Raw genomic sequence first — 18,905 nt, forward strand, 5'->3', positions numbered from 1 at the left:
AATCCCATCCCAACACCTGTTCTCCAAAGTGCAGAAATGCACAATGGCAGTTCATTCTTCAACAATTCTGAGTGGCCCTCCTATAGTAGGGTATTATGTCTTATGAAATAAAAGCTACATTCAGACACACAATAAATACATAAATGCCGAGTGAGGTGGCGCAGTGATTAGCACACAGGACTTGCATTCTGGAGAATGACTGTTCAAACTCATGTCCGGCCATCATGATACAGCTTTGTGTGATTTCCCTACATCACTTCAGGCAAATGCCAGGGTGGTTCCTTTGAAAGGGCACGACCAACTTCCTTCCCTAATCTGCTGGGACATGGGACAGTTGACCTCGCCCTTTTGTCCCCTCCTCCAAATCAACCAACCAATACATAAATAAAAAAATAGTACAAAGTAGCATTAAAATTGTAAAACCTATTGATGATAGCTGAAAATGACATTTGGCTGTACAGGAGAAGAAATAAATGGAGGAGTAAAAATGGTGTGGGATGCTTTTGATCTACTAAACATTCAGTACGTAAGAAATTTAAAGTTTACAATCAGTGTGTATTATCATGTTTGACTTGTGACAGGGAGACATGGATACTAAAATGGGCGGGAATCATAACTAAGGGTTGCTCAGTGAGCAGTAGGGATTTGAGTGATAGGAATTTCTAAAAGAGACAGGAAAACAAGTAAATGTATGAGGAAATAGTGTGGAACAGGGAGACATAATTATAAATATAATGAAAATGAAATGGATATTGGTAGGAAGTGTAGCTAAAGAAATGGATGAGATATGGACTAAGGTATTTGCTGGCTTCCAAAAGATCAGAAAAGACTAACACGGTGACCCAAAGGAAGGTCATACATAACATCAGAAAACATGCAGGAGAAAAAACAGAAATGTATAACATGAAAAGTCTTTGAGGAAGCCTTTATCCAGCTTTGGATGTCAAATGGCTGGTGACGATGAGTTACAAGACACACAACCTTCTTTTAACAATTACTTATTTACATAAATGTAAAGTCTTTACCAATGAACAGCTGCTGAATAATGCAGTTGGAAAATTAGTACCACTTTCCAACACCTTTTATAGTATTTACATGTTTATCTGCAGCACATTTAAATATAGAAAGTATAAGGCAAATGCCATTCATACTGTATAAAGTTAGAAGTGGAACAAGAGTACACACAACCACATTAACACTTTCGCTGTGACTGACGCTTATGAGCGTCACAAGAAGCCACGAGCCAGTGCGGCTGACACTTATAAGCATCCGCGCTCACTGTCCTATTACTCAGTCTAGTTGCAGCGTCTAAGCTAGCATCAAAGTGTGTAAACTTTTGTTTTGTGTGGTCAGTTATCGAACGTATATTGTTTGTAATGGCGGCTAATGAACTGACACCTGGTCCTTCCAATGTGAAAAGGAGCAGGAAAAGTGTTAAATTGACAGAGGAACAGTTACTTACTGTACTAAACGACAGTGATTTTTTGTGCAGCGAGGACGAGGCATACCAAGGAGATTGTCATTCAGAGGGTGCAGAAGAATTGCAGAATGATGATAGCGTGGAAGCACAGCTTTCGAATCTGTTTCGTGACAGTTCCGCTACTAAACTGATGACCTCTAACAGAGTCAATCTTATAAATGCGCATCTGAAGTAAATATAATTTCAAATGAATCCAGTTTCCTTTTCCCTTTTTTTCTGCTCATAAAAAATGTGCGTTTTGGAATCCAAATTTTTCCTGAATGCGGTGGATTTGGTGCTTGTTTGAATTGTATTTTTTGTTCATTATCAACAAATCACGAACATTTGAATGACTCCTGTGACCCCTATAGGTTTCAGACAGCAAACAGACTTTAAAACATGACCACAATACAGCCGAAGCTTATTTGAAGTAATGCATCTAAGGTGTCATCATTAAGTCAGTATAGAACATGATCTTACAAGATCTTGACGTCAACCTGTAGCTCAGGTGTGCTTAGGAGCATCGGCTCCGAGCAGTGCCTGCTGTTTCAGTGTTACCGGCCCGCACTGGAGAGTTGCGTGTCTCGCCGATGCTGCAGCGAAAGTTTTAAATCATTTGTTTTTTGAGTTAGTTTATTATTGGCCAAATATTTTACACCATTTGTTACATGAAGAAGCTTGAGTAGTGTGCACAGATGAAGGCTGTGCAGAAAAAAAATGAACAGTGCATTGTGAATTGATAATTTGTTCTCGGTCTCTCTTGCTATCTTTGTCCCAAACACACTTTTACTCTTCTTCTGCCAATCCTCATGCGAGCTTTTCATGTAATTTCTGCTTTGGATCATTCTCTCTCCCTCCCTCCCACCCTCCCCTCCCTTCCCCCCTTCACAAAAGTCTGCTGAAATTGCCAGTGACCTATCCATTCAGGGGTATTTCCATTTACTACTGCACATCCCTGCAACACTCATCTTTGTACTTGATATTTGCTCTAGTGTAAGTAAGAGCAAGAACCGTGCTGTCTTCACATTTAATCATGGCATGCAGAGAGCCTCACACTGGGAAAAGTCCATGCAGGGGCCAAACCAGGCACAAAGTTTTAATCTGTCAGGAAGTTTTAACACCAGTGAGTTAGACACAAACAGATTGAGCATGTTTGATCTGGTATTTATTTTAGTGACATACTTGATTTAACTGTAGTGAAACGCTGTAGAGCTAATTGTAGGAGTTGAAAGCTGAAGTTTATCAGGATGTTTGGCAAACCAGAGAAAACAGTTCTATTTTTGCACTGCACCAAGGAATATGAGAGAAAAGGAAGCAAATGGCAAAGTAAGTGCTCTAAAAAATATTGAGGCAAGACTGCTCATAATTCTGCTTTACTCTGATGTTACACAAAATATAAATTACTTATAAATATTTAGTATCTAATTCACAATCCATGAATACTACAAATACATCTCTATAACAAACATATAAATATCACATCTGTTCTTTGTTACAAATTTTGTACAGTCTTTGTTAAGTAGCAAAAAAAGCACATATAAGAACACACGAAAATAAACTCTATATGTTAAACATCAAATATCATATTGATGAAGAAGATGGGAAGAACATTTGGTGAACAGTAACAATAGCAACTGCTGTTGCCAATACAGGACTCATTACATAAAGTGACAATGGGCCATAGCAGAAAGCAAAGACCGCAAGTCCATACAACATTTTTGAGACAGCGTTGTAGTATTTTCTGAAAACAAAAATATAATATAAGTTATCTCATAGCACCCACACTACAGAATCAAAATTGTCTTAATTTTGAGTTACTTGTTCCTAAGTAGCTATGAGCCGGATGTCACACTTGAACATATAATCAAATATATTTGGGCTATATAAAATAACTGTTAAGAAACAATCGCATATTCTATTGTAATTTTTGTTAACATTAAAGTCAAGACATCAAAAGACATGAAATGGTAGGAATTTCTTGCCATGGGTGGACAATGATAAGACGAAGTAGATAGCAGTAAAATGCATGAGTAGTGGCACACACTGAGCTAAATGTCTACTGATAGTGTCCTATGCTTACTGTATATATTTTGATTTTTGTAATGACTTACCTCCCACTGTCTGAGCTACCTACTCAGATACTTCTGTGAAAAAGGTGAAGTCCTTAAAAATTAAGTCGTGGCTCCCACTGGCATAGAAAAGCCACATCCATCCCTCCACTACACCAGTCAAGTACTGTTGCCATGTCATTGGCTCTGCTGCAATGGTGTGGAGTGGTGTTTTTGAGTGGTCATAATATTGGTGCAGCCCATGACATCTCGTTCACTGTAATTCTCAGATTCCTCATTCTGCCTACACCATTGGAATCAGAAACGAGATTTTTCTGAAACTGTCACACCAACTTGCACTACTCCTTCCAAAAGCAATATTTAAGATTTTACAGCAGTCTTTCATGGTGATGGATGAAACACCTTTAGAATTGTTGTGCATGTTACTGAGCATACAAGTCCTGTAGTATGAAATGGGTTTGGAGAAACATGAACTTGAACTCCTAGAAAGACTTTGAATAATTGGGAAACAGATAATGTCAATAAAACAGTAGAAAGAATCCATTAGCATTCTATTACAAGATTAATGGTAAATTTCTGTAGCCTCTTTTATTGTTTAAATATGGATGGGTAAAATTATGAAGATTCACAAAATGAAGTAAAATTCAGTAGTAGGGAGGACGAATGGAAGGGTTGAAGGAAAGTGCAGTGCTTTCTGTAACAAAACTGCATAGAAGATGCTTGTGCGACCAATTCTAGGAGAGTACTCGAGCATCTGGGATCCTTATCACATGTTATTGACAGCATTTATTCAATGAATTAAGAAACTTGCTTCTGTGCCTAAAAAGGCTAGTACAGCACGTAAGAAACTGTAACAGAGATGGACAAGAAATTTAAATTGTGTTCTCCGAAAGAAAGATATTACTGATCTCATAAAATCCTATGGATAAATTTTGACAACAATTATTTGAAGTAGACTGTACGAGAATTCTACTGACCTTGTTGCATATTTCATATAGGCATCAAAGAGAGATTTTAGCAGGTATGCCCATTTCATTTGTAATGGAATAGAATAGGATGTTGTGGTGCAGTTACTTTGTAGCAGGTATTGCACAGTGACTTGTGGATTTGGAGCAGGAGCATTGGGGATATTTATCAATCTTTCCATCATCTATGCTTCTTATATATCTTCTAAGAACTCAAGAATGTGTGTGTACAGCCTATCCTCTGGCAACTGTATCTTCTCTGTCATGAAGTTTCAAATTCTGCTGTTGTACACAACTTGAATGGTGGTGACACACTAACCACTTCAGATCGACATAATACCCTTCCGCCATGAACATCTCTCAAATGATACCTTATAGCAGAGATGCACAGACACAGAGAGGCCCATCATCGATCTAACAATGGCTTGTCCCTCATTGTTCGTTCTTGTAAACTTTTTTACTCATCCTTCATACCCCCCAGAAAGTAGAGGGTGCACCATATAGAACTTAGTCCTTGTGAGGCACTGACTGAAATTGAGGCAGGGGGATCCCAATTCGGAATATCTCCTCCCCTACATAGTTGGAGGGATTGGTTTGCAGCCTGTGGGATCAGTAAGTCTCTACACTCCTGCCTTATAGTCTTTACTGAAATGCATTACTGATCAAACACAGAAAACCAAATGTAACTGATTACTTCTGCCTTTGTCAGAGTTGTAGGGTTATGGAGTAAAGACTGACTGCAGCACATCCTTTGACGAGTGACCTCATACAAAAATTGCTTTGTGTACCACTGTGACTGACTATTTATCAGTGCCCTTTCATTGTAACTTCATGCAGATTAACCTCTGTAATGCTGTACATATGTGGAAGTCCCACAGTTCCCTGGAAATTATAACAAATCAACACTGATTGGTATTTTAATCATGTATCGTATCACTGTTGATTTCCAGTAATGTTTTCAAAAGTTAATAATATCAGAAATGTCACTGGCCATTAAAATTACAGCATCTGAAAGAATTGTCAAAACAACATTTTAATTGTTGTGCATACACAGTACAGTAGGATGAATACAGGGTTAAACGTGTGTGTGCCATTTGCCAAGGCACAGGTGCAAATTTTAGTACCCAGAGCTGCTACCTGTAGAAGCAATAATGGCTCTATCATGGCTAGACATTGAGTAGAACTGAGCTTGGATGACAGATACACATACAGGGTGTCTATAATTAAAGTTCCAGTTTCAAAACACTGTAGAAACAGAACCACTGCTCAGAATGATGTTAAATTTGAATAGCTTTTTACTGACTCTTAATGTGAATGGTGTGGGCTACAAATGACAGATAAATCGCAATATGACGGGTAGTGTTTGAACTGCACAATACACTAGCCGTACTGCTCAATGAGCATGACTGAACAATTTTCGCAGTCAACAGTTGTGGCACTGTTCATTATAAAAGCCCATTCACCACAGCAAGTTTGTACCACAATGGATGGGAAAAATTGGTTTTTAATTATCCTGAGGCCAAAAACCACAAAAAAAGTAAAATGACAGTTTCTAATTATCACGAGACTGGTGCAAAACATGTTACATATGCCTTCCAATTGTTTTTGCCACAAGTGTAAATTGAGAAACAGCATGTTGCACTATGGATTGGAGTATTTCTGGGGTCACATTCAGAAAGTGTGCCTCCAATTCAGCTATGCTCGTAATAGGAGCACTGAACACAACATATTTCAGATAACCTCACAGCAAGAAGTTGCAAGGATTAAGCAGAAGTAAGAATTAAGATCAGGTGATTTGGATGGGCAGGCTACAGGAAATGACAGTTTATAATTCTAGCATTTCTGAATGCCTCTGCAGCGACTGCTTCAAAAGTGATCCTACCCACACACCCACGCGGTTGGAGGGTTGGAATGATGTTGGTGCAAATGACTCTCATAGCATTTACCAGTGACGGTGCTGGTAATAGGATCTGCTGGAGTCATATCCTCAAAAAACAATGGCCCTACAATAAACAATGCAATCAACCTGCATGACACAGTCACCTTTTCACAATGAAATGATACCAGTTGATGTGCATGCAGATTTTTCATTGCCCATATTCTGGAAGTCTGCGTATTGACATGTCCTTGGAAATTACATGCACTTCGCCTGTCCACAGAATGTTCCATGACCATTCACTGTCCATTTCCATGTGAGCAAGAAATTCCAGAGCGAATGTTTGTCTAGCTGGCAGGTCAGCAGGTAGCAACTCCTGAACATGAGTGGTTTTGTATGGAGAGCAGTGTAGAATGCTTCATATGATTTTAAGTGCCATGCTTGCAGGCACGTCTAATGTTTGGGCAATTCCCTGCGCACTCCACGTTTGCACACCACCCCTCAACAACTCCTGCAATGCTGTGGCCATATCCTCAACAGATGTTGGATCAAATGCTTTCCTCCCTCTGCCACATTGTACTTCAAAATGACCCGTGTTTCAAATTCTGTAATATTTTCTCCAAATTCTTAGTAGACATTGGACAACTACCTTTTTTCATATCCTTGAGTGTCCGGAACTTCTGGCTGGGCTACTGGTGCACAGGCACTGTTCTTTCATAAGAGCTTTATCAGCAGCGCACGATCCTGTATGGTGACAGTCATGTTGGGCCCCTGATTACATGCTATTCAAATTCGACCTCATTCTGAGCAGTGGTTCTCTTTCTACGGTGTTTTGAAACTGGGACTTTAATTATGGGCATCCTGTGTGTCATTCCATGTGCTTCAACTTTACGCAAGAGTTCATAGCTCCAGTGAGTGACAAATGGTGTGTGCCAGTCTATTGGCAATCCATGACCAGATGTTTTCCGTACATAAGAGATATAGAGAATTTACTGACCTCTGTATTGAGGTATGTCTATATTTACATCTACATCTACATCCATACTCCACAAGCCACCTGACGGTGTGTGGCGGAGGGTACTCTGAGTACCTCTATCGGTTCTCCCTTCTATTCCAGTCTCGTATTGTTCATGGAAAGAAGGATTGTCGGTATGCTTCTGTGTGGGCTCTAATCTCTCTGATTTTAGCCTCGTGGTCTCTTCGTGAGATATACGTAGGAGGGAGCAATATACTGCTTGACTCTTCGGAGAAGTTATGTTCTCGAAACTTTAACAAAAGCCCGTACCGAGCTACTGAGCATCTCTCCTGCAGAGTCTTCCACTGGAGTTTATCTATCATCTCCGTAACGCTTTCGTGATTACTAAATGATACTGTAACGAAGAGTGCTGCTCTCCGTTGGATCCTCTCTATCTCTTCTACCAACCCTATCTGGTACGGATCCCACACTGCTGAGCAGTATTCAAGCAGTGGGCGAACAAGGGTACTGTAACCTACTTCCTTTGGTTTCGGATTGCATTTCCTTAGGATTCTTCCAGTGAATCTCAGTCTGCATCTGCTTTACCGACGATCAACTCTATATGACCATTCCATTTTAAATCACTCCTAATGCGTACTCCCAGATAATTTATGGAATTAACTGCTTCCAGTTGCCGACCTGCTATTTTGTAGCTAAATGATAAGGGATCTATCTTTCTATGTATTCACAGCACATTACACTTTTCTACATTGAGATTGATTGTCATTCCCTGCACAATGCGTCAATTCGCTGCAGATCCTCCTGCATTTCAGTACAATTTTCCATTGTTACAACCTCTCGATACACCACAGCATCATCTGCAAAAAGCCTCAGTGAACTTCCGATGTCATCCACAAGGTCATTCATGCATATTGTGAATAGCAACGGTCCTATGACACTCCCCTGCGGCACACCTGAAATCACTCTTACTTCGGGAGACTTCTCTCCATTGAGAATGACATGCTGCGTTCTGTTTTCTAGGAACTCTTCAATCCAATCACACAATTGGACTGATAGTCCATATGATCTTTCTTTGTTCATTAAACAACTGTGGGGAACTGTATCGAACGCCTTGCTGAAGTCAAGAAACACGGAATCTACCTGTGAACTCGTGTCTATGGCCCTCTGAGCCTGGGGACGAATAGCGCGAGCTGGGTTTCACACGACCGTCTTTTTCGAAACCCAGCTGATTCCTACAGAGTCGCATGGGCAACATGTGGCCATGCATTATCTTGCTGAAAGATATCATCAGAGAGACCTCACAGACAGACTGCAGTTGCTAACCTCAATATGCCAGAAATGTGAAATTTGATGCCCAAATTACTGGCTACACAAACCAGAGGCAATCATGTTGTGTGTTGAATGGCACAACGTACCATGCCAGGTGCATGATGAATGCAATCTGGCAATGTTAATTCTTCTCAGAGCTTCCACACACTGATATGTCCATTATGATGCTGTACACAAAACTTGGACCAATCTGAAAAGACAGTGTGGGGTCACCTGCTGTGTCGACTGCTGTTGTTGAGTACTCCACAGTCTCTTCTTCTGTGTCAAGAAAAGCCACAGCAATAGTCCCTATACTGACAGTCTGTAGTACTCCAGATGTCATCGCACTATCCGTGTTTTGCTGTGTACATGCCCTTTTTCTGCCTCATGGGACATGCTGTAGCTGCATGATTCTGCATGGCAGAGTGGCCAATATGTCTGTCCACTCAGGAAATTGTCACATGGAGCTCTTGAGATTCTGTATGACTTGTGTGCGGCCATTCTGAATAAATCATTTTCATATCTGCACGGCAGCCATAGGATCCCAGTAATTGTGAGCAGCAATACTGCAGAATGATAAACCAGTTTTGATAACCCATGTGATACTGCCTCTATCTAATTCTGATACATGTTTCTCAATACACGAGTCTTATCACAATTTTCTCACAACCAACCGGTACTTAAATGTGGTTTCTGAATGATAAAGCCAATGCTTAATATTTCCTTAAACAGAGAATGCAGAGGGTGTTACTGCCACCTACTTTGTATGGTTGCGTTGAAATGGTACTCGTTTGTGTATCCAAGCTACATTTTGTAATAACAATACTGGAAACTAAAGATGATGTAACTTAATCAAATCCTAATCCTGACTTTGTTATCCAGCAGAAGACTCATCCATTATTATTATTATTATTATTATTATTATTATTATGGACACATCAATTCAGTTTTGTACATAAGACATCTGTTAGGAAAGTATCTGATCTGTGACTGGGAAAAAAATGGTTTACCTGGAATGTTGGACACCTAATCACCATCAACGTATGAGGTTTATTCAAATGAAATCTGGTCAGTGCATCTATCTTTGCCCTACACATAAGGCGGCACCACGTAACTGTGGGTATGGTGGCACCATCTATTGGTAGAGAGACTGACACGTGCACACTGTTTGATGTTGCATAGTGCCATTGTGATTTCACACTTAAGAGATGGTGGTCACACAACTTATAGTCCACTATGGAACATGCAGGCGAGTCAGCAGGAACAAAGAGGGGTGATTTAATTTTAGGTGGTGGAAGGAGTTGGAGGCTGTGAAATGTATCAAAGGTTGAGGACTGTGTATGGTGAGTACAATCTGAGTAGTTCAAGTGTTGTGGAATGGCACAAACGATTCCTTGAGGGGCACGAGTCACTGGAAGGCAATGCTCGTCCTGGACAGGCTCATTGTGTCATCAAACCTGAAATGGTTGCGGAAGTGAATGCTTTAGTCTTGGACAACTGCAGAATCACCACCAATGAGATCTATTGGTTACTGGGTATTAGCATGGGCACCGCCCACACCATAATGTACCAACACTTTACCTATCAAAAAATCTGTGTGCAATGGGTTCCCCATCAAGCAATACTCGAATGGCACTGTCTTTGAGTCATTTACAATGTTATCATGAGGAGGAATACAGCATTCTGTCACGTACTGTCACAGGTGATGAAACATGGTGTTATAATTTTGAATCAGAAAGCAACTGTCAGAAAAAGCAGTGGAAACATGCAACTTCACCACCTCCAAAGAAATCAACAGCTGTGCACACGAGTTCTGCTAAGCTCATGATGTTGTCCTCCTTTTTTGACAACAAGTGCCCACTGCTTGTCGAGTTTGTGGTACAGGGAACCACCATCAATGCCCAGCGTTATCAAGCCACTTTACAGAACCTGACAAGCCATCCAGTCAAAACACTGAGGCATGTTGTCCAATGGCATTATCCTCCTGCATGATTAAGCCCGTCCACACACGACCAATGTGGTGGAGATGACATTGCAGCAGTTTTGGTGGGAAATGCTGGAACACCCACCATACAGTCCCGACCTTTCACTGTGTAACTTTTACGTCTTTGGACCTCTAAAACAAGCTATTCACAGACATCGATTCGCAATGGATGATTAAGTGTGTGACTGTGTCCAGGCATGGATCTGACAGCAGCCTAGTAGCTTGTGACAGGGTTTCATTTGAATGCCCCTTATAGTTCCCATAGGACTCCACACACTTCTCCCAAGGAGTGCAGCCACTGTTCGAAGCACACCGAAAAAGCCTCTTTCATAACGGATTTTAGCTTGGCTGTCGTTGCTGCCATAATGTTCTCTCCTGTCTGAAATCAAGTTCCTTTCAATGACCTCTCGAGTTTGGGGAACAGCCAGAAGTCGCAGGGGGGCCTAACCAGGAGAGTAAGGAGCTTGTTGATGCACACAGATCTGGTTTTTTGCCAAAAACATTTGAATCAAGTAAAATGAATGTGCTGGAGCATTGCTGTGATGGAGATGCCAATTTACTGTCGATCACAAGTCTGGTTTCTTGCACCGCAATGCATAGGCAAAGGAGGACATCCCTGTGGTACTCTTTGATGAGTGTTTGACCCTTGATGTATACTACACTGCAGGAGTCAAAGAAAGCAGTCAGCATCATTTTGATGTTTCTGCACACTTGGCAGGCCTCCTTTAGTCTTGATGACAAGGAATGCTTCCACTGTAATGATTGGGATTTGGTTTCTGGGTCGTACTCTAACACCCAGGACTCATCACCAGTGATTATGGTGTTCATGAAGTCAGGACAATTGTTTGTGGAATCCAGCCTGTCCTGTGAGACTCCAACACAAAATTGCTTTTGCTCCACTGCCAGCAGCCTAGGCACGAATTTTGCCGACGCTTTCTTCGTGGCCAAATCTTCAGTCACAATGAAACATGTCGGAAAAGTGCTGATGCCCACCTTTTCTACAACTTCTCTGATAGACAGGGCTTGTTGACAGCTGACTGGGGTGTGGCTTACTCTCCACCAATGTGCAGCCATCTTTAAACCAGTTGTACCACTCCATAATCTGCATTATGCCCACATCATAAGCAGTGGCTTACTCTCCACCAATGTGCAGCCATCTTTAAACCAGTTCTACTACTCCATAATCTATATTATGCTCACAGCCTTGCACCAAAAGCCATTTGAATCTTCTGAATGGTTTTCACCTGGCTGTAGCTCAGCTTCTCACAAATTTTGACACAGTGGTAATGCACTGCTCCAGTTGTTCCATCATTTCCCTTGCAATGAAAAACCGATGCGAGCACTACACACCCTCACTCAACTGCTGCTTGCCAGCAACTGACACTATTGACAGGAAAGGAAAGAATTCATGCATGCGCATAAAAGTTCACAGTCGGAGCATGCAAGCACGTGGATTCAAATCCATCAGGTGTTAAAAAATAATTGGAAAAGGTGGTTACTTTAACAGTAAAATGTATGATCAAAGAATGAGTTGTGGTTGCAGCCGTACATGTACCACACTTAAGTCCTGGAGGCCATATTTTGCTTTATTGGGCAGTCTTTGTTTTTTCTCAGAGACTTTTTTCAGTGTTTGTTTCAACTTTCTCCAGTTAATCAATTCATGATTGCATTGAAATAGTTATATCTAAAATATGCAACAAGTTTTATAAACTGAATCCTAAACTCCAGCAAAGATATGTTTTTATGCAGGTACTTCTACTACATGCGTATTATCCAGTTAGCGATTAAATGACCTGGTGAAGATAAAAGGTTCCCCACTGGTAAATTCAGTCACATAGCTTGAAGGGAAAGCGGAAAGGTGAAAGAAGTATATAGAGGGTCTATACAAGGGCGATGTACTTGAGGAAAATATTATGGAAATGGAAGACGAAGTAGATGAAGACGAAATGGGAGATATGATACTGTATGAAGAGTTTGACAGAGCACTGAAAGACCTGAGACGAAACAAGGCCCCGGGAGTAGACAACATTCCATTAGAACTACTGACAGCCTTGGGAGAGCCAGTCCTGGCAAAACTCTACCATCTGGTGAGCAAGATGTACGAGACGGGCGAAATATCGTCAGACTTCAAGAAGAATATAATAATTCCAATCTCAAAGAAAGCAGGTGTTGACAGATGTGAAAATTACCAAACTATCAGTTTAAAAAGTCACAGCTGCAAAATACTAATGCGAATTCTTTACAGACGAATGGAAAAACTGGTAGAAGCCGACCTCTGGGAAGATCAGTTTGGATACTGTAGAAATATTGGAACACACAAGGCAATATTGACCCTATGACTTATCTCAGAAGCTAGGTTAAGGAAAGGCAAACTTACATTTCTAGCATTTGTAGACTTCGAGAAAGCTTTTGACAATGTTGACTGGAATACTCTCTTTCAAATTCTGAAGATGGCAGGGGTAAAATACAGGGAGCGAAAGGCTATTTACAATTTGTACAGAAACCAGATGGCAGTTACAAGTCGAGGGACATGAAAGGGAAGCAGTGGTTGGGAAGGGAGTGAAACAAGGTTGTATCCCCTCCGCGATGTTATTTAATCTGTATATTGAGCAAGCAGTGAAGGAAACAAAAGAAAAATTCGGAGTAGGTATTAAAATCCATGGAGAAGAAATAAAAACTTTGAGGTTCGCCGATGACATTGTAATTCTGTCAGAGACAGCAAAGGACTTGGAAGAACAGTTGATCGGAATGGATAGTCTTGAAAGGAGGATATAAGATGAACATCAACAAAAGCAAAACAAGGATAATGGAATGTAGTCGAATTAAGTCTGGCGATGCTGAGGGAATTAGATTAGGAAATGTGACACTTAAAGTAGTAAAGGAGTTTTGCTATTTGGAGAGCAAAATAACTGATGATGGTTGATGTAGAGAGGATATAAAATGTAGACTGGCAATGGCAAGGAAAGCGTTTCTGAAGAAGAGGAATTTGTTAACATCGAATATAGATTTAAGTGTCAGGAAGTCGTTTCTGAAAGTATTTGTATGGAATGAGGCCATGTATGGAAGTGAAACGTGGATGATAAATAGTTTGTACAAGAAGAGAATAGAAGCTTTTGAAATGTGGCGCTACAGAAGAATGCTGAAGATTAGATGGGTAGATCACATAACTAATGAGGAGTTATTGAATAGGATTGGGGAGAAGAGGATTTGTGGCACAACTTGACTAGAAGAAGGGATCGGTTGGCAGGACATGTTATGAGGCATCAAGGGATCACCGATTTAGTACTGGAGGGCAGCGTGGAGGGTAAAAATCGTAGATGGAGACCAAGAGATGAATACACCAAGCAGATTCAGAAGGATGTAGTTTGCACTAGGTACAGGGAGATGAAGAATCTTTCACAGGATAGAGTAGCATGGAGAGCTGCATTGAATCAGTCTCAGGACTGAAGACCACCACAACAACAACGACGACAACAACAACAACAGCTTGAATTCATGAAGCTTCAGACATGTCTCTGTTTCCTCTACACTCAGGACAGTCATCATCTACACAAAAATATAATATCTTTCACATATAGCGGACATGTTGAGTTGCAGAGGGCTCAACAAGAATACTACTGAACATGTATTTCTTCCCAAATAAGCAACACGCACACACACACACACACACACACACACACACACACACACACACACACATATGACCACTGTCTCTGGCTGCTGGGGCCAGGCTACAAGCAAGTGCTCACAATGGGAGATGCAATTGGATAGTGGGACGGGGAGGGGGAGGGAGAGCAGGGACAGTGTAGCACTGTTTGTGGGAGCATGCAGGCACCAGAGATGAGTTGGAGAAAGGGTAGGGTGCAATCGAAAGGTTACATGGCGTGTGTGTGTGTGTGTGTGTGTGTGTGTGTGTGTGTGTGTGTGTGTGTGTGTAAAGGGAGAGGAGTAAAAAGACTGTGTGTGCACTTGTAGAATATAAGGCAGTGGAGTGGGAAAAGGGAAGGGGATAGGTGGGTGAAGGACAATGACAGTGTTATGGGAACTTAGGATATATTGCGGGATGAGTTTCCACCTGTGCAGTTCATCCTTACCTGGTTCAAATTCATTGATGATCTCTCTTGTGATCTGGAATGAAGGTGAAGACACCCTATCCATATTATTCCAGAACCTCAACTCCTCCATTCACTTCACCTGGTCCTCCTCAAACCAACAAGCCACTTTTCTTGGCATGGCTCTCCACCTCAAAGATGGCTACATCAGTGCCTGTGTCCATATCAAACCTACCAACCACCAACAATACCTCCGCTTCGACAGTTGCCACCCATTCCATACCAAGAAGTCTCTTTCATGCAAGCCTAGCTACCCCTGGCTATCGCATCTGTAGTGATGAGCAGCCCCCCTCAAAATATACCAAGGGTCTGAATGAGGCCTTCACAGACCATCATCACCCTCATAACGTTGTACACAAATATATCTCCCATGCCTTATCAATCTAGTCACCAACCACCTCTTGAAGTCCCACCATCTAGCCACAGAGGAGCATTCCCCTTATGACTCAGTACCACCTAGGACTAGAGAACTGCATCATATGCTGATTTATTTATTTACACGTCAAGTTCCGTATGACCAAATTGAGGAGCAAATCTCCGAGGTCATGGAACGTGTCAGTACATGAAATTACAACATAAAAGTAATAACATATAAAAATAAAATGTTTATGAACCCAAAAAAAAGTCAAGCCATAAAGTTAAGTAATCACAATCAACAATACAGCAAGAATAAGTTTAATATTTCAAGGAAGTCCTCAACATAATAGGAGTGACTCCTGAGGAAACTCTTCCGTTTTGATTCGAAAGCGCATGGATTACTGCTAAGATTATTGAAAATGGGATGCAGCGGTATATTGCACACCTTTTTGCATAAGAGTTAAGGCAGTCCGATCCAAATGCAGGTTTGATTTCTGCCAAATATTAACTGGGAATAAGCTGGTATTGTTAACAAGAAATGACAGTAAAGGTTATACAAGTTGTACATAAAGTTTGGGAACACTTTCAGTTATTTACTGCACAAGAACCAAACATTGTACGGATATCATATATACATCATTTTGAAGAGAAACTCTGAAAGTGCCACCACAGCGTAGTTTGGTAATTTGCCGATAGTCAGTGCTAGTCGCAAACATGGTGAGTTCAGGTGCAGAGCAAACTTTCTGTGTGTTGGAGTTCGACAAAAACAAGTGTGCTACAGCTGTTCAATGGATGTTTAGACCAAGGAAGGCCATTTACCACTGGTACAAAAAATTCATTATGAGGGTTGATGTAGCAGAGCTCCGCAAAAGAATACAGGAAGCGACTCCTACAGTCGACGATGCCATGCTGGAACGAGTATGGCAAGAATTCGATTACCATACTGACATCTGCCAGGTCACTCATGGTTCGCATATCAAATGTTTGTAAAAAAAGCTTTCAAAGTTTCCTTCAAAATGCAATATGTATGGCATCTGTACAATGTTTAGTTCTCGTGCAATAAATAATTGAAAGTGTTCCCAGGCTTCATTTACACCCTGTATATATTGAGAGGCCAATGTCAAAATACCCAGACTGGTGAACAGAGGTGACAAGAGGTTCGCAAACTCACACCACTTATTGCCTGAACCACCCGTTTCTGAGCCAAAAATATCCTTTTGGAATGGGAAGAGGTACCCCAAAATATAATACCATATGACATAAGCGAATGAAAATAAGCAAAGCAGACTAATTTTAGCGCAGAACGGTCACTTACTTCAGATAACGTTCAAATAGTAAAAATGGTAGCATTAAGTCTTTGAACAAGATCCTGAACATGGGCTTTCCACAACAGTTTACTATGTATCTGAACACCTAGAAATTTGAACTGTTCAGTTTCACAAATCATATGCCCATTCTGTGAAATTAGAACGTCGGGTTTTGTTGAATTGTGTGTTAGAAACTGTAAAAACTGAGTCGTACTGATTTAGCGTTAGTTTATTTTCTCAAGCCATGAGCTTATATCATGAAACTGAGACACTGATGCACACAACATCCTTTACTACCAAGCTAGTGTCATCAGCAAACAGAAATATTTTAGAGTTGCTACGGGCATATCATATACATATAAATAAGGAACAGGAGCGTCCCCAACATTGATAGATGATATACCCCCCCACTCAGACCCCACATCACAGCCATTCTCAACACTGTGAATAATGACCTTTTGCTGTCTGTTGCTAAAGTAAGCGATGAACCAATTGTGAGCAACTCCCCGTATTCCATAATGATCCAACTTCTGGAGCAATATTTTGTGATCAACTCAATCAAATGCCTTAGTTAAATAAAAAAAAAAAAAAAAAAAAAAAAATATGCCTATTGTTCAAAACATTTTGTTTAATCCATCTAGTACCTCTCAGAGAAAAAAGAATATAGCATTTTCAGTTGTTAAATGACTTCTAAAGCCGAAGAGCACACTTGATAGCGAATTGCGTGATATAAAATAATCAATTATCCTTACATACACAGCCTTTTCAATAACTTTAGCAAACACTGATGGCATAGAAATAGGTCTCAAATTGTCTATATTATCCCTTTTTCCCTTTTTATAAAGCGGCTTTACTACTGTGTATATTAATCGTACAGGAAACTGACCATTCATAAAGGAAAAATTACAAATATAGCTAAATACAGGGCTAACAAGTACACCACAGTATTATAATATTCTGCTACGCACTCCATCATATCCTTGAGAGCCCTTAGTCTTCAGTGACTTAATTATTGACTCAATCTCCCCCTTGTCTAAATCACAGAGGAGCATTTCAGACATCAATCTCAGAAAGGCATTTGCCAAGAGAGTTATATGATTCCCTGTAGAGAGTAAATTTTTATTTAATTCACCAGCAAAGCTCAGAAAAATGATTGTTAAATACTGTACATATATCTGACTTATCAGTAACAGAAATATTTTTACTGTGAACTGACTTTATATCGTTATCCTTGTGCTGCTGACCAGACACTTCCTTCACAACTGACAATATAGTATTGGTTTTATCCTGTGAATTAGCTATTCTATTTGTGTACCACATACTCTTTGCCTTCCTAATAACATTTTAAGCACCTTACAGTACTGTTTGTAATGGGCTACTGTAGCTTGATGCTGACTACTAAGATTTTGATCTAATTCCCACTTTGTTTTACATGATATCCTTATCCCATGAGTCAGCCACCCATACTGCCTTTTACTGCTAGTACTCCGTTTAGAACATTCTAATGGAAAGCAACTCTCAAAGAACATGAGAAATTTGTTAAGGAAAGCATTATATTTGTCATCTATGTTGTTGGCACTATAAACATCCTGCCACTCTTGTTCCTTGACGAGGTTTAAAATACTCTCTATTGCCGCTGGATTAACTTTCCTACATATTTTGTAATTATATGTGACATTTGTTTGGGTAAAAAAGCCTTTTAGTATTAAAATGGTCTGAAAGGCCATTCACCCTTTTACTAACAAGATGCCCATCCAGTAATGAAGAATGAATAAAAATACTGTCTATGGCTGTGCTACTGTTGCCCGGCACCATAGTTGGAAAAAACAAAGTCTGCATCAGATCATGAGAATTTACGAGATCCAACATCCTTTTTCTTGCACAATCATATACAAAATTAATATTGAAGTCACCACTTATAATTAATTTCTGGTACTTCCTAAAAAGTGAATCAAGAACGCTCTCTAACTTAAGCAGAAATGCTCTGAAGTCAGAGTTAGGGGACCTACGAACAACAAAAATTAGAAGTTTAGTTTCACTAAATTCAACTACCCAGCACAACATTCAAATATCTGTTCAGTGCAGTACTGTGATACATCTATGGATTCAAATGGAATGCTGTTTTTATGTACATGGCCACATCCCCACTCTGCAAGGAACTCCTTGAAAAACAGCCAGGTAATCTGTATCCTGGTAAAGGAAGGCTCTGAATAGTCGAATTATTTAAGTGGTGCTCTGACATACCAATAAGTCCGGATTCAACATCTATAAGCAGTTCACTAACTTTATCTCTAATACCTCTTATATCTTGATGAAATATGCTAATTCCTTCTATACTTGGAAACATGACTTCCTCTGAAGGTGATCCCGTAGTTAGAGGGATTTCCTTTAAGCAGATATACTTATCAGCCGAAGTCAATCTCAAGAAGGCGACATTGACACTAACTACAACAGGAATATTTCCATGAGTGATCCCACCACTGCCCACTACA

At 40.4% G+C, this 18,905-nt stretch overlaps 1 protein-coding gene across 2 annotated transcripts in view; it reads right to left on the reverse strand.

Annotated features, from left to right (window-relative positions):
- Positions 1-2,816: 2,816 nt before the first annotated feature.
- Positions 2,817-18,905, reverse strand: part of LOC126334746 (GPI inositol-deacylase-like) — a 158,286-nt gene continuing 142,197 nt past the window's right edge. The window contains exon 15 of one of the 2 annotated variants that reach the window (XM_049997307.1): positions 2,817-3,200. In XM_049997307.1, coding sequence (XP_049853264.1) covers positions 3,041-3,200 — 160 coding nt within the window. In that variant the 3' untranslated portion in view covers positions 2,817-3,040. The other variant, XM_049997308.1, reaches the window with a different exon arrangement.

This window comes from Schistocerca gregaria, chromosome 2 (assembly GCF_023897955.1).
Source record: "Schistocerca gregaria isolate iqSchGreg1 chromosome 2, iqSchGreg1.2, whole genome shotgun sequence".
Taxonomy (NCBI): domain Eukaryota; kingdom Metazoa; phylum Arthropoda; class Insecta; order Orthoptera; family Acrididae; genus Schistocerca; species Schistocerca gregaria.